Source organism: Heloderma suspectum, chromosome 5 (genome assembly GCF_057233095.1).
Source record: "Heloderma suspectum isolate Gila_16-S chromosome 5, 16-S_ref, whole genome shotgun sequence".
NCBI lineage: Eukaryota > Metazoa > Chordata > Lepidosauria > Squamata > Helodermatidae > Heloderma > Heloderma suspectum.
This window is the reverse complement of record NC_139462.1, coordinates 219346431-219362622: the sequence shown is the minus strand read 5'-3', so window position 1 is coordinate 219362622 and position 16192 is coordinate 219346431. Positions and strand designations below refer to the sequence as shown.

General features: G+C 44.9%; 1 protein-coding gene across 2 annotated transcripts in view; it reads left to right on the top strand.

Moving 5' to 3' along the window:
* The window catches only part of DPP6 (dipeptidyl peptidase like 6), a 783164-nt gene that overhangs the window by 574185 nt on the left and 192787 nt on the right, over positions 1-16192 (top strand). For both annotated transcript variants that reach the window (XM_084855092.1, XM_084855093.1), the window contains exons 4-5: positions 4576-4670; positions 7697-7771. In XM_084855092.1, the coding sequence (XP_084711218.1) occupies positions 4576-4670; positions 7697-7771 (170 nt within the window). The remainder of the gene's footprint in view (positions 1-4575; positions 4671-7696; positions 7772-16192) is intronic.

Below are 16192 nucleotides of genomic sequence, written 5' to 3'. Positions count from 1 at the left end.
TCTGGCCAGTCACCCAGCCACTCTGGGCGATGTACAATAATACAAACAGTTTAAAAACAATAAAATTACACATTAAAACATCATTTTCTAAAATTGCCCTAACCCACCCCAAATGCCTGCCTGAACAACCAAATTTTCAATGCGTGGAGGAAGCTCATTAAAGACGGGGCATGGCGGAGTTCCCTAGGGAGGGAGGTCCACAGAGTAGGGGCCACCGCAGAGAAGGCCCTCTCCCTCATCCTCACCAGCCTAGCTGTCCTGGCGATGGGACAGAGAGAAGGCCATCCAAGGCTGATCTTGTTGAGCAGCCTATCTGGTGTTGCTGGACGTGCTCCTTGAGGTAGGCTGGGCCGGAACCTTATAGGGTTTAAAGGGCAAAACCAACACCTTGAATTTGGCCCAGAAAACACCTGGTGGGTCCTTCCCCAGGGGTTGCTCAAGCAGCTGCCAGAGGTACTCTTTGCTGGGGCTGAGTCATCTCATGCAGTGTGAGCACGTGGGCCCCCTGCTGTTCAGCATTGTGGAGTTGGCTGTCAAAAGGACTTGCTGCTGCTGCCGCTGCCAACAGGCTGATCCAGGGATCTCCCCAGCAGTGGTGGTGTCCTCCTGCGTCTTTTTGCCGCCCACCTCAGTGGAACCCACAGTGGGTGGCTTGAAGAGATGGCTTCCTCCCTCCTTCTGCCACTGTTCTTTCTACTTTAACTTGCCCCCCTCCAATTACCTGTGGTCACCTCCCATCCATGTTATTTTATTTGCTGTGTGCTGTTGAGTACTTTGAGCGTATGGAAAAGCAGTCTTGCAGAGTGCCAGCCAGCCATGGCCTCTTCTAAGATACTCCATTTCCTCCTTTCTATCCATCAGTCAGTCCACATTCTGTACTGTTGGGCTGATTTTGGAGGGTTCTCCTTCTTAGTTTTTTTTTTTTCCTAAAGATTTTTTTGTACTTCTGCAAAACATGGGGCTTTCCCAAGCCTGCTGATACCTTCCTCTTGTGAGTGGGTGATCCTGTTTTAACTGTATAAGGACCTGCACTTGGATGAAGGGTTCATTATTAGTATATAGGATACATAGATGTACACACTGAGAGGGAACTCTCACACACATGCACACTCGTGCATGCGCGCACACACGCGCACACACACACGTGTTATGGTAAATGTCCAAAATTTGGTGACTGTCAATATATGAATGTGTAGAATCCTAGACAAATATGATTGTCAGTAAACAAAGGGTGCTTCCAGATGGAAGACTCCTAGCACTACCAAGCAAAACGCATTGTGCAGCTATTCCATCTTTTCCTCCTTAAAGGATATTTATTGAAGAAGTGGTGGGCAAACAGGGGAGAGTTACAAATTGAAGTCATTGACATCTGGACCTCCTATAAAATTCCATGAATGAGTTGGGGCAATTGCAGAATAGAAACCTCATCTGGAAGCACCCATATGCAGGAGAAATATGTCTTTGTTTATAAAAGAAATATCATTGTCAATGGGCAAGATTTAAACTATTGCAGCTGGTCTTCTGCTCATGCATGGGGTCTTTTCACTTCCCCACTTCCATATCAGTTCTCCATGCCCTCCAAAAAGCCCCCTCCAAGAACAGAGGGCCCTTGGAGTAGCATTCCATAAGCAAAGATCTACCATAATAAGAAAATATTGTCCTTTTCCTGTGCACACACAAAAGCACTTTCCACTGATGCATGGTTGCTGTTTTTTTAAAATCAAGTATTTCCCTAGAAACCAAAAAGTGAGGAAGACAGTTGAGTCAAGGGATTTAAGGATATCCTCCATATACACTGGAATAAACTGTTCTTTGCCTAAAGAGTGGGGCATTTTAAGCATCACTTTGATGGAAAACAGTCCCTTTTAAAAACAGGAAGCATTAAGGAAAAATGAGATTCAGTGATGACCTTTATCAGCTCTGATGACAGCTATAAATCAGGCTGAAATTCTCATCAGCCGCTGGACAGAATTCATTACAGGCAAAGATTGCTGGGTTATTTTCTGCCTTTGATTGAGGGACACTCTATTAATACGAATACAGCTTCAGTAATATGAATCACAGATTTCAAAACACAAACGGAGGCCTATTACTCATTGATTCTTAAGACGACGATGATTAGAGGAGTTGGAGACTAGCAAAGCCTTATTGTGTTTTGCTTAGGGTCACAAAGCAGATCAATTTCTGCTTCTTTAAAGCAAGCCAATTTGCTCTTCATTAAATTTCGGCCCTTTGCTGATGACGCATATCGACTGTAGCAGCAAGATCTACAGCCCCAGCAGATCAATGCTGGTTTACTTCCCCCCCTTCCTTTTCTTCTTTTTAAGAGGGTGAGGGATGCATGGTCTGAACTTCCAGAAAGCAGTGAAATCCTTATAAGATGGCTTAATTATTAAGCGCATAACATGCATTGACCCGTCCTCTCAACTGCAGTGGTGATAACCACGTGGCTTGCTTTTCTGTACCGCTCTAAGGGCGTTGTTCTTATACCTGTAGGAGGTGCAATGCAAGTAACCAATTTCATGTCACTTCAGATGTCACTTTCCTTTTGGCTAAAATTTAAGGGGTTTTTTTAGCCCCTGTCTTAGCTACTAATTTATAACAGTTTAATTCCACTTCAGCAGTTCTGGCTTTTGCCAAATATTCTGGGAATTGTAGTTTGGTGAAGGACTAAGAATTGTTAGAGACCCCTCTCACTCCATCTCAGCATCCTGGAAAGAGGATTGACTGCAAAGCCAGTCTAATCTGTAGTGTGGACATTTCCTTAGTCCTTCACTGAACAAAAGTAATATTTGCATATTTCCCATACATAAATGCACACCTGTGCTTCATCAATAAACGTGGAATTGAAACTATTGCACCTACCAATGCATCAGTGCCCTTTCCAATAGTTTTTTATGCAATGTGCTGAAAAAAGACCAGGTCTGAGCAGGGATGGGAGCTTAAGGGAGCAATCCTATGGCCCACTAGACACTGTCTAGAGGGCCATAGGATATGCTCTATTCCCGGAAATCCGATCTCCCCCCTCGTCTGTGCTGCCTCGGAGGCAGCGCGGAGAAGCCCTGTCCTCCATGCTCGGAAGACAAGCGCGGCGTGATTGAAAAGGGGCAGGGCTGGGGGGAGGGTGTTCCGGGGGGGAGAGTGGAGCTGCACATATGACATATCCTATGTGCCGTACGGCAGCTTTCTTTTCCAGTTGCCCCCCCCACCCGCCACTAGACAGCCAAAAACAGCTGTCTAGCAAAAAAAAAGCAAGGCAGGAGAGGCATGGATGGAACAATCCCCCCCACCTCTCCTGCCTTGCTTTGGATAGGCGTCCGCCTATCTACTTAGGATTGTGCCCTAAGAGCATGGCTGGGATGACAGAAGTTTCAGTCCACCACATCTGAGGAAGGCTGATAAAAGGCAATGGATCTTGAAAATGGATCTTTCACTTTCTGGGAACCCTTTCAACACTGATTTGTCTGTTGTGTTGCCTATATGTCTGCGCAGTGTCCCTATGCATTGCAGAAGATTCTAGGCATGTTCTAGCCCTATTTGTCTACTCGAACTGGTAGTGGTTCTGTCAAGGATTTTAAAAGAATCGCTTTATTGGAATTGCTGGGAAAGCTACTGAGCAATTGCCAGCTCTGGCTGGGGCATGCTGGGAGTTGTGGGTCTTTTTTCTGTCTAAACATGCATAAGGTTGAAGCCTAAAATGATCATCTCCCCTATGAGGGAAGGTTACAACAGCTGGGAGTCTTTAGCTTGGAAAAAGGCAAATAAGGGGGAACATGATAGAGCTTACAAAATGATACATGGTGTGGAGAATGTGGATAGGGATGACCCCCAGGTTTTTCTCCCTCTCGCATAATGCTAGAACCCAGGGTCATCCCATGAAGCTGATTGGTGGGAGCTTCAGGACAGATCAAAGGAAGTACCTCTTCACACAGCACATAGTTAAACTATTGAATTCATTACCACAAGACACAGTGATGGCCACCAATTTGGATGGCTTTAAAAGGGGGTTAGACAAATTCCTGGAGCAGAAGCCAATCAATGGCTACTAGTCCTGATGGCTGTATGCCACCTCCAGTATCAGAGGCAGTAGGCCTATGTACACCAGTTGCTGGGGAACATGGGTGGGAGGGTGCTGTTTCACTTGTGTCCTGCTTGTGGTTTCCTGGTTGACAGCAGGTTGGCCACCGTGTGAACAGAATGCTTAACTACATGGACCCTTGGGCTGATCCAGCATGGCTCTTCTTATGTTCTTAAATGTTTAGGAAATGTTAGGTCCTGTTAGAAATAATTCAAATTTAAAATCTTTAGCAATGCTGTCCTTTATAATAACAAGGAATAGCACTCAGCATAACCCAGATTTGTAACAGCTCTCTAGAGGCTCCAGGAGGACTTCTCCTCATCTGCTACCTGATCCTTTCAAGGACACATGCCAGGGATTAAACCTGCATCTCTTTGCTTGCAAAGCATGTGCTCTACCTCTGAGCTATGGCCCCATCCTGCGAGTCACCTGGCCCACATGTGATGGGCTTGCTTTATGCGCATCTCACTGTTGTTTTGTTCTCTTCCCTCTTTTAGATACGGAATTCATTTACAGAGACCGGAATGGCTCCGTGATAGTGCACAACATTGAAACAAACAAATCAATGGTGTTAATAGAGAACAAAATAATTGTAAGTACCATCTTTAATGGGCAGAATAATTTCACAGTTGTCTGGCGCTTAGACAGATAAAGAAGAAAAAGGATTCAATGTACTTCTTGTACAGCCTAGGAGATGTAATGAGCTTTTTACATGTACTGGCCTCAGCAGCAATGGAAGATGCAAAACACAGATATTTCGACAAGCCTGGAGTTCAGATTCCGGAGTTGCTTGACAAATGCCTGACTTCCCATGTCATTCCTTCAGTTTGTAAACTGAGGTGTTTTATCTTTGGGCAGGCAGGTGGCAGCTGAAATGCAGTAGAAGGTAGGAAAAGGGCTGAACCAGGGCTGGCCCTGCCATTAGACGGAGTAAGGCAGTTGCCTCAGGTGGCAAATGCTGGGAGATGGCAGACAGCTGTTGGACGAGAGAGCTGTGTGCGATGCAGCCTGCCCTGTGCCCCAAAAGTGAGCTTGCTGCCTTCAGGTGCAGTGGAGGACACTATCCCAGCCACAGTATTGAAATTAGATTCAACTGCCAGTCCATTTGGGTTTTGTATATGGAAGGAGAGGGGCGCCATCTTGTTCTTCACTTCAGGCAGCCAAATGTCTTGGGCTGGTCCTGGGCTCCACTTAACCTTGCATAAAAACAGCAGGGGTCAAAACAGCAGACACACCAAATACCCATTTTCTGCCTTCGTGGTTCTACAGAGCAGTTCGCAAGTGGGCTTCTCTGTTGCTGGTGTAAGCCTAGAGCCTCTAGGGAGGAGAGAATTGGGCTCTGAGGATTTGTGCTTGCCCGGTCCCCTCCCATGATCCCCTTCACTGCAGGAAGGATCCCGGGATGGATTGCCCTTCCTTCAGCTGCATCCTCCCCTCCCACAAATGTTTCCCTGGTCAGTTACTTGCAGTATAACTGAAAGGTGAAATGTCATACGGGTTTGATATATTTACTGTGCAGAACATTCCGTGAACAAAACATTCTTACAGGAAAATAGCAGTGGCAGCTGGTGGCTCCGATGTCAGTGGGGCCATGAATCCACTCTGGGTTTAAGTCAGAACGAGTCACAACTCTAAAGGAGAGATCCGAGGTGTGGAAACGGATTTATCACCCCGCTGACATCGGACCCACCGGCCTCCAGTGAAAAATAGGAATTGTTTCCCTTTAACATAACTGTCTGAGTGTGGCCAACCCCAGCTCCTGTGCTCCATCCCCCCTGTGCCAGCACCCCATACATCACAGGGATCCTGTTCCCCATCCACTATATCCTGGGGCTAGTGCTGTGCTGAAAAATGCTCCCACATTTTTTCTCTGACTATTCTCATTAAATTTGATAGAAAAGAAATGGCTTCCAAAAAGAAATTCAATGGTGAAGAAAATTTCAAAGAAATTCTCATAGGTTGGGTTTGGCTTCCTTGTGCTTACGTTACTTGGGAGGAGGGCAATGAGTGTGCACAAGTGTCCTGTTTTTCATTGTACAATAATCTCTGTGGCAGCCTGTAGCCTCCTTGGCTTGCCACACTTCAGTTAAAGCCCAGGGGAAGACAACATGAGGTAATTCCTCTCATAGGGCTTTTTCAGATCAGGAAGTATGGGATGGGTAATAGAAAGAAGTGAAGGGACCGCGGTGGCTTAGTGGTTAAGACGCTGAACTGCAGACTGGAAGGTCGGCAGGTCAGCAGTTCGAGACCCAAGTGCTGCATGACGGAGTGAGCTCCCGTCTTCAGTCCCAGCTTCTGCCAACCTAGCAGTTCGAAAGCAAGAAATTGCAAGTAGATAAATAGGTACCGCCTCGGCGGGAAAGGTAACAGCGTTCCGTGCACCTCGGTGTTCGGTCATGCCGGCCACATGACCACGGAAGCGTCTTCGGACAGCGCTGGCTCTTCGGCTTAGAAACGGGGATGAGCACCGCACCCTAGAGTCAGACATGACTGGTTGGGGACACCTTTACCTTTACCTTTTAATAGAAAGAAGATGCAGACATAGCGCCTGTGGCCATCTTACAGTGATTTGGTAAGCTCAAAAACATCACAGAAATAAATGATGAAACACCCTGCGAGGGAGGCAGAACAATAGAAGGCTCTTCCATGGCAGAAGAAAACTTTCAGGAAATTTGAGAATGGATTTAGGCACAACATTAGCTCTACCTCTTACCTGGAGCTAGATACAATACTGCCCCCCCAACACACACACACACCCCTGCATTGTGGTGGATGCACAGTGGATGCTGTGGCCACTTGCGGTGAAATTTTTGTGAACCACCCAGAGAGCTTCGGCTATTGGGCAGTATAGAAAATAAATGAATGAATGAATGAGAAATTAAAGAAAGTGTGCTACAACCCTTGCCAATAGTGAGCCCAACCTGTGAGAAACTTGAGGATTTCTCCTCCCCCGGAGGAATTTGGTGAAATTGTCCCCCCCAGTTTCTCTGCCCAGATATAGGGTGGAGAATTTTGAGAGGCTATTTGTGCACAGCTCTTCCTGGGGCTCAGTGCGAGCCAACCACTAGAAGCCTTGATATCTGCTGATATTTATGATGTCAGAACCTTCACGTTTATGTCCTCCTCCTCTTTAAGTTGCTAAATGAGTTTCTTGATGGTGATGATGATTACTATTATCATCATCGTTGTTGTTGTTGTTGTTGTTGTTGTTGTTTTCATTTCTATACTCCATGGTCGAAGCTGTCTGGGCAGTTTACAGCAATTCATAAAAAATACAGCAACGGCATTACAAAAAACAACATTATGATAAAAACATATCAAAACATATACAATTTTAACATATACAATTTAAACAGCTAAAAACGTTAGTAAATAATTTTTCATTCCTAGACCTGTTCAATCCAGCAGACATAAACGCCCCATCATATGCCATTAAATTAAATATGCCATTTAGAATTTCCATTATAAAAGTCACACTTGGTGTCCTAAGGCAAGTCTGTCTCACTCGTGTGCAAAGAGTGATGCAAGCACATCATGGCCATGTTGTCAACTTTTCAAATTTATGTGTACATATGAAAATGTATTTATTCGGGGTGCTGGGTTTTGTTTTGTTTTTAGGTGTCCATAAAGGCTATTCGATACGAAGTTTCACCAGACAGAGAATATGGACTTTTTGCATATGATATTGTGCCGGTAAGTAAACCGGCTACCTAATGGGCAAACCGTTGATTGCATTTTCCTCCTTTGTTGAGGTGGGTGTAGCTTCATTCATCAGGTTATGCGAAGATTCCTACAGAATAAACCTTGATTGGTAACAAGTTTAGGGCTTGTTCAAACATAGTGTTAGGCAATGACAGCATGGGCAACTGCAGCAGTGCAAAGAGAAGGGGAGGATGGAGTAGCACAGTTGTGACAAAGGAGGGGTGGGGTATTGGTTGAAGTGGGGCAAAGTGTGACCACAGGAGAGGAGAAGGACTTACAAGTCCTTTCCAAAGGCTGATATACTTAATGGATTGTCCCACTGACTATTTTCCAGGCATCCACACATACACCAGCTGGTGGTCAATGTTAGGTGTGAAGATAGCCCTATGGTCATTAACTCCTAACACCCATAACTAATGTCAGTTGTTGGCTTCTCTCCATTTGACTAGTGTGGTACAGCTGATTATACCTGTATGTATGCACATAATTGTCAGTGTAACCAAGGTCACAGGACTCTGCACACCTTAACTGGGGCTTTAGGTATACTCTGTACACTGTACTCTGTGCACTGGATTGCTGTGGAGACATGATAGAGGTGTACAAAATTATGCATGGTGTGGAGAAAGTGGGTAGGGAGACATTTTCCTCGCTGTCTCACAATTCTAGAACTCAAAGGGGTCATCCTGTGAAGCTGACTGGTGGCAGATTCTGGACAGATGAAAGGAACTATTTCCTCACACAATGTGTAGTTAAACTATGAAATCTGCTACCACAAAAGAAGTAGTGACAGCCACCAGTCTGGATGGCTTTAAAAGGGGGTTAGACAAATTAATGGAAGATGAGGTTATCGGTAATCCTACAAGCTAGGCTTCAGCAGTATGTGAACCGAGAACTACCGGAAGTACAAGCTGGGTTTCGGAGAGGCAGAGGAACTAGAGATCAAATTGCCAACATTCGCTGGATCATGGAGAAAGCAAGAGAATTCCAGAAAAACGTCTATTTCTGCTTCATTGACTATGCTAAAGCCTTTGATTGTGTGGATCACAACAAACTGTGGCAAATTCTTAAAGAGATGGGAGTACCAGACCACCTTACCTGTCTCCTGAGAAACCTGTACGAGGGTCAAGAAGCAACAGTAAGAACCAGACATGGAACAACCGATTGGTTCAAAATTGGGAAAGCAGTACGACAAGGCTGTATATTGTTGCCCTGCTTATTTAACTTATATGCAGAGTACATCATGAGAAATGCCGGGTGGGATGAATCACATGTCAGAATTAAGATTGCCAGGAGAATTATCAACAACCTCAGATACGCAGACGATACCACCCTAATGGCAGAAAGCGAAGAGGATCTAAAGAGCCTCTTGTTGAGGGTGAAAGAGGAGAGTGCAAAAGCTGGTTTGAAACTCAACATTAAAAAAACTAAGATCATGGCCCCATCACTTCCTGGCATATAGAAGGGGAAGCACTGACAGATTTTATTTTCTTGGGCTCCAAGATCACTGCAGACAGTTACTGTAGCCATGAAATTAAAAGATGCTTGCTCCTTGGGAGGAAAGTTATGGCAAAGCTAGACAGCATAGTAAGAAGCAGAGACATCACCTTGCTGACAAAGTTTTGTATAATCAAAGCTATGGTTTTCCCAGTAGCAACGTATGGCTGTGAGAGCTGGACTATAAGGAAGGCTGAGCACCGAAGGATTGATGCTTTTGAACTGTGGTGCTGGAGAAGACTCTCACGAGTCCCCTGGACTGCAAGGAGGTCTTGTAGGCCCCTTCATGGCCTTGTAGGCCCCTTCCAACCCTACTATACTATTCTATTCTATGAAATCAGTCGATCCTAAAGGAAATCAACCCTGACTACTCATTGGAAGGACAGGTACTGAAGCTGAATATTTTGGCCACCTAATGCAAAGAGAAAACTCCCTGGAAAAGACCCTGATGCTGGGAAAGATTGAAGGCAAAAGGAGAAGGGGACGGCAGAGGAGGAGATGGCTAGATAGCATCACCAATGCAATGAATATGAACTTGAGCACACTCCAGGAGAGAGCAGAGGACAGGAAGGCCTGGCGTGCTATGGTCCATGGGGTCACGAAGAGTCAGACACGACTTAACAACTGAACAACAACAACGAGGTTATCAGTGGCTACTAATCACGATGGCTATATATCACCTCCTCTATCAGAGGCAGTATGTCTCTGAATGCAGTTGCTGGGAACCATGAGTGGGAGGGTGCTGTTGCACTCATGTCCTACTTGCACAGGTACCAGTTGGCCACTGTGCAAACAAAATGCTTGACTAGATGGACCCTTGGTCTGATCCAGCAGGGCTGTTCTTATGTTCTTACTTGGTCTTTTGTTTTCACTTTTGTTACCACACCTCCCCATTAGAAAGAACCAAATCTCTCTCTCTTAATACTGTCTGGGGTGGGGGTGAAAAAGCAGCTTGAATTTTGTTGTAATGATTTGCACTTGCAAAAACAGAGAGGGAGACGTGGGTGGAGTCACCTCTTCTGGAAACAGCCACAATTTAACACAGCATTAGTAGATGTGCTTAAACCCAGTGGTCAGTGGATTTAGAAACAGGGAACCAGTCTGTTCTAATAACGACACTGTTTCTTCAGGGACCTCTTTCTCCCCTTCCTCTCCTCCTTGCAACACTTGAATGAAAATACTGATCATCAGAATAGTCGAGTACCTTCACCAATATTTGTCAACTGAAAAAGTTCTTGTGAGAACTTTTCACTGTATGAGGCCAGTGAGCTGGTGAGGATACCAATTCTCATTGAAGCGCATGCCCCCACCTACCTGCCCTGCATAAAGTTTTTATTGATTGATTGATTTGATTTGATTTGTACCCTGCCTTTCCACCAAACAAAATGGGGCTCAAGGTGGCTAACAGTAATAAAAACCAAGATTAAAATAGTTAAAGCAAACATAAAAACAAATATATTAAAAGCAAACATAAAAACAAATATATTAAAACAAATATATTAAAAGCACTATTTAAAAACTCTCTCTGTGCATGTATGCATACACACACACAAACACACACACACACTTCAAAACTTCCCTAATATCTGGGAAGTTGTAATTTTCCCAGTAAGACACCACACATCTGAATATGTCGGATGTCACACAGCTTTAGCTCCCAGTTGCTATAACTTCTGGATTTCATCAGCAAAAGCAAGACTTCATAGCAAACTGAGAAAGGCAGTCCATAAAAATACATTAGAACAATCTTTTCCAGTATCAAGGGAAAATACAGTACACAGAGCAGAAAAATGGTGCTCTTAAACAGGTGAAGGCTGAGTGTGTGCCCCCATTGGCTATTGTAACACCAGTTTTTATGCATGCACTAAGAGATCGATATTTTCCCGAGTGGATCACACTGCCATCTAGCAGATGCAAGGAGTATCAGCTGAACTTCAGTGAATACAGACACTGTTGATCTTGCAGCTTGTACAGACACATCTTTGCTCCAAGGATTTCTAGCCTTCCCTTTTGTATCGTTTTGTATAACGTTCCTACCAAGCCTCCTTCGTCAATCACTCTATAAATTTTAACAGAAAGTAAATGTCAGTGTCTTTTGCTCCTGAAATACCACATTACTTATAATCTTTCCATTCCCAGTGCTAGAGTTGAGGCTGAACTATTAACATTTATTACTATCAGATTCGGTATCTCAGACATCCAAGGAATTTGAACTGAAGGGCCGCTGTCTGCAGAATCTAAGCCATTTACATGCCAAATTTAAAAAGAGAGTAAACTAGGCTAAAAGATGCTTGAAAATGCTTGGTAAAATCTTTGAAGGTAAGGCTAAGTAGAATTCCAATGGTGAGGGTAGGGTTTCAGTCCCTCCCCTAGCTCCTTGCCCATCTCATAAGCAGCCATAGCAGAATAAATTGGGCATCTCTCTCTCTCTCTCTCTCTCTCATCTATCAAAGCTTGAATCCTGTGTAGAATAATGTTGGAAGCTGTGGTGCAGTTAGGTCATGGTATGAATCCAGATTTAATCATACTAAGAATGATGTTGTTTATTCAGTCAGTCACTTCCAACTCTTCGTGACTTCATGGACCAGCCCACGCCAGAGCTTCCTGTCGGCTGTCACCACTCCCAACTCCCCCAAGGTCGAGTCCATCACCTCCAGAATATCATCCATCCACCTTGCCCTTGGTCGGCCCCTCTTCCTTTGGCCTTCCACTTTCCCTAGCATCAGCATCTTCTCCAGGGTATCCTGTCTTCTCATGATGTGGCCAAAGTACTTCAGTTTTGCCTTTAATATCCTCCCCTCAAGTGAGCAGTCTGGCTTTATTTCCTGGAGTATGGACTAGTTTGATCTTCTTGCAGTCCAAGGCACTCTCAGAATTTTCCTCCAGCACCGCAGTTCAAAAGCATCTATCTTCCTTCGCTCAGCCTTCCTTATGGTCCAGCTCTTGCAGCCATAGGTTACTACGGGGAATACCATTGCTTGAACTATGCGGACCTTTGTTGTCAGTGTGATGTCTCTGCTGTTCACTATTTTATCAAGATTTGTCATTACTGTCCTCCCAAGAAGTAAACATCTTCTGATTTCCTGGCTGCAGTCAGCATCTGCAGTAATCTTTGCGCCTAGAAAGACAAAGTCTGTCACTGCCTCCATGTTTTCTCCCTCTATTTGCCAGTTCTCAATCAAGCTGGTTGCCATAATCTTGTTTTTTTGAGGTTTAACTGCAACCCCACTTTTGCACTTTCTTCTTTCACCTTCATCATGAGGTTCCTCAGCTCCTCCTTGCTTTCAGCCATCAAAGTGGTATCATCTGCATATCTGAGATTGTTAATGTTTCTTCCAGCAATTTTAACTCCATCATTAACTCCATAATTTTAACTTCATCAAGCCCAGCACGTCTCATGATGTGTTCTGCATACAGGTTGAATAGGTAGGGTGAGAGTATACAACCCTGCCATACTCCTTTCCCAATCTTAAACCAGTCCGTTGTTCCACGGTCTGTTCTTACCGTTGCTAATTGGTCGTTATACAGATTCCTCAGGAGGCAGACAAGAGGACTTGGTCCCCATACCACCAAGAACTTGCCACAATTTGTTATGATCCACACAGTCAAAGGCTTTAGAATAGTCAATAAAACAGAAATAGATGTTTTTCTGAAACTCCCTGGCTTTCTCCATTATCCAGCGGAGATTGGCAATTTGGTCTCTAGTTCCTCTGCCTTTTCTAAACCCAGCATGTACATCTGGCAATTCTCGTTCCATGAATTGCTGGAGTCTACCTTGCAAGATCTTGAGCATTACCTTACTGGCATGTGAAATAAGTGCCACTGTTCGATAGTTTGAACATTCTTTGGTGCTTCCCTTTTTTGGTATGGGGATATAAGTTGATTTTTTTGAATCTGTTGGCCATTCTTGTGTTTTCCAAATTTGCTGGCATATGGCATGCATCACCTTGACAGCATCATCTTGCAAGATTTTAAACAGTTCAGCTGGGATACCATCATCTCCTGCTGCCTTGTTATTAGCACTGCTTCTTAAGGCCCATTCAACCTCACTGTTCAGGATGTCTGGCTCTAGCTCACTGACCACACCATCAGATCTATCCCCGATATTATTATCCTTCCTATACAGATCTTCCGTATATTCTTGCCACCTTTTCTTGATCTCTTCTGCTTCTGTTAGGTCCTTGCCATCTTTGTTTTTGATCATACCCATTTTTGCCTGGAGTTTACCTCCGATGTTTCTAATTTTCTGGAAAAGGTCTCTTGTCCTTCCTATTCTATTATCTTCTTCCACTTCTGCGCATTGCTTGTTTAAAAATATTTCCTTATCTCTTCTGGCTAACCTCTGGAATTTTGCATTTAATTGGGCATATCTCCCCCTATCACTGTTGCCTTTGGCTTTCCTTCTTTCTTGGACTGCTTCCAGTGTCTCAGGAGACAGCCATCTTGCCTTCTTGGTTTTCTTTTTCTTTGGGACGTTTTTTGTTGCCACCTCCTGAACAATGTTGCAAACTTCTGTCCATAGTTCTTCCGGGACCCTATCTACTAAATCTAGTCCCTTAAATCTGTTCTTCACCTCCACTGCATATTCATTAGGAATATTAGTGAGTGCATATCTAACTGATCTGTGGGTCTTCCCTATTCTCTTTAGTCTGATTCTAAATTGTACAATAAGAAGTTCGTGATCTGAACTACAATCAGCTCCAGGTCTTGTTTTTACCGACTGCATAGATGTTCGCCACCTTTGGCTACAAAGGATGTAGTCAATCTGATTTCGATGTCGACCGTCTGGTGAAGTCCATGTATAAAGTCATCTCTTAGGTTGTTGGAAGAGAGTGTTTGTTATGCATAGTGAGTTGTCTTGGCAAAATTCTATCAGCCTATGTCCTGCTTCATTTTGTTCTCCCAGACCATGCTTGCCTGTAATTCCAGGTGTCGTTTGACTACCCACCTTAGCATTCCAGTCTCCTGTAATGAAAATAACATCTTTGTTTGGCGTACTATCCAGTAGGTGCTGCAGATCCTCATAGAACTGATCTACTTCTGCTTCTTCAGCATCTGTGGTTGGAGCGTATATTTGGATCACTGTGATGTTAAATGGCTTACCCTGAATTCAAATTGAGATCATTCTGTCATTTTTTGGATTGTGTCCAAGCACTGCTTTAGCCACTTTATTATTAATTATGAAGGCTACTCCATTTCTTCTGTGGTCCTCTTGTCCACAGTAGTAGATCTGGTGGTCATTTGATGTGAAGTGGCCCATTCCAGTCCATTTCAGTTCACTGACACCCAAAATGTCTATATTTATTCTTGACATCTCCCCAATAACCACATCCAATTTGCCCTGGCTCATAGATCTTACATTCCAGGTTCCTATGGTGTGTTGATCTTTAGAACATCGGATTCATCGTTCACCACTAGCACCATCGGCTGCTAGCCTTCCTTTCGGCTTTGAGCTAGCTGCATCATCACATCTGGGGCTAGTTGAACTTATTCTCTGTTCTTCCCCAGTAGCATTTTGACCATCTTCCGACCTGGGAGTCCCATCTTCCGATGGTATACCGACATATCTCTGGTTGTACTGATCCATTTAGTTTTCATGGCAAGAATACTGGGGTGGGTTGCCGTTTCCTTCCCCAGGGATCGTATTTAGTCTGACCTCTCTGCCATGACCTTCCCGTCTTGGATGTCCCTTCACGGTTTAGCTCATGACGTCATTGAGGTGCTCAAGCTCCAGCACCACGCAGACATTGAAATCAGTAGGACTGAAGTTCTGCCTAAGTTTGAATCCAGTCCAATGTGTATTGCCACCCTTACTTCAAAATGTGATAAGCTAGCCCTGTTGCATTTGGGACCCTTCCTGAGCAGATCCCTGGACACCTGCCGCTCAAATCCTGCCCTGATGGCACCAGTGGCTGAAATATAGTTCTTTTGTACCAAAGCATCCCTGCTTTAGGAGGGGTTTCTCCTTTGGCGCCACAACACCAAGTAAATTCCTGGGCAAATGAGTCCACGTTGATGCTTCTGGTTTTGGACAAACCTTGTAGTAAAGTCTAAGTAACTAAGAGAGCAAGCCTATGGCTGCTAGACACTGTCTAGAGGGCCATAGGATATGCTCTCTTCCGGGAACCGACCTCGGAGCCTGTGCTTCAAGGTCAGTTCCTGGAAAACCGACTGCCCACCTCATCCACGCTGCCTCTGAGGCAGTGCAGAGAAGCCCCATCTTCCACGCTCAGAAGAGGAGTGTGGAGTGACTGAAAAGGGGCAGGGCTAGGGGCGTTCCAGGGTGGGGAGAGCGGAGCTGCGTGTACAACACATCCTATGAGTCGTACGGCAGCTTCCTCTCCCAGTCGCCCCCCCCTCCACTAGACAGCCAAAAACGACTGTCTGGTGAAAAAGAGCAAGGCAGGAGAGGCACGGAGGGAACGATCCCCCTGTGCCTCTCCTGCCTTGCTTTGGATAGGCGATCACCTCCAAGGTTGGAGGCCTCCGCCTATCTAGTTAGGATTGCACCCTAAGTCTGCAGTGTGGACACACCTCCAGGTAAATCTCATTGAACTCAGTGAGATTCGCTTCTGAGTAAACATGCATAGGATCACACGCATAGGATCACTGTATCCTGTATCACCGGTGCATTAGCCACAGTTTTCTTCTCTGTTGGTCATCTGAAAATGTTAGGATAGTATGTGATTTGGAGGGGGAAATTGGCAGGTGGGCGAAGGTGCCTTAACCTGCCCACGTCCACAATTTCCCCCTGCATTCCTATCTCTCAGCTACCTTTCCCCCAGCAACAGCAAACATGCATTTAAGAAAACCCAGCCAGCAAAAAGTGGCCAAGGGAGGAAATTCAGGGGAGAAGCAGCAGACAGGGGAGGGTTAAGAACCCCGCTTCTGCCCCCCACTCCTTTCCTCTAAATCACA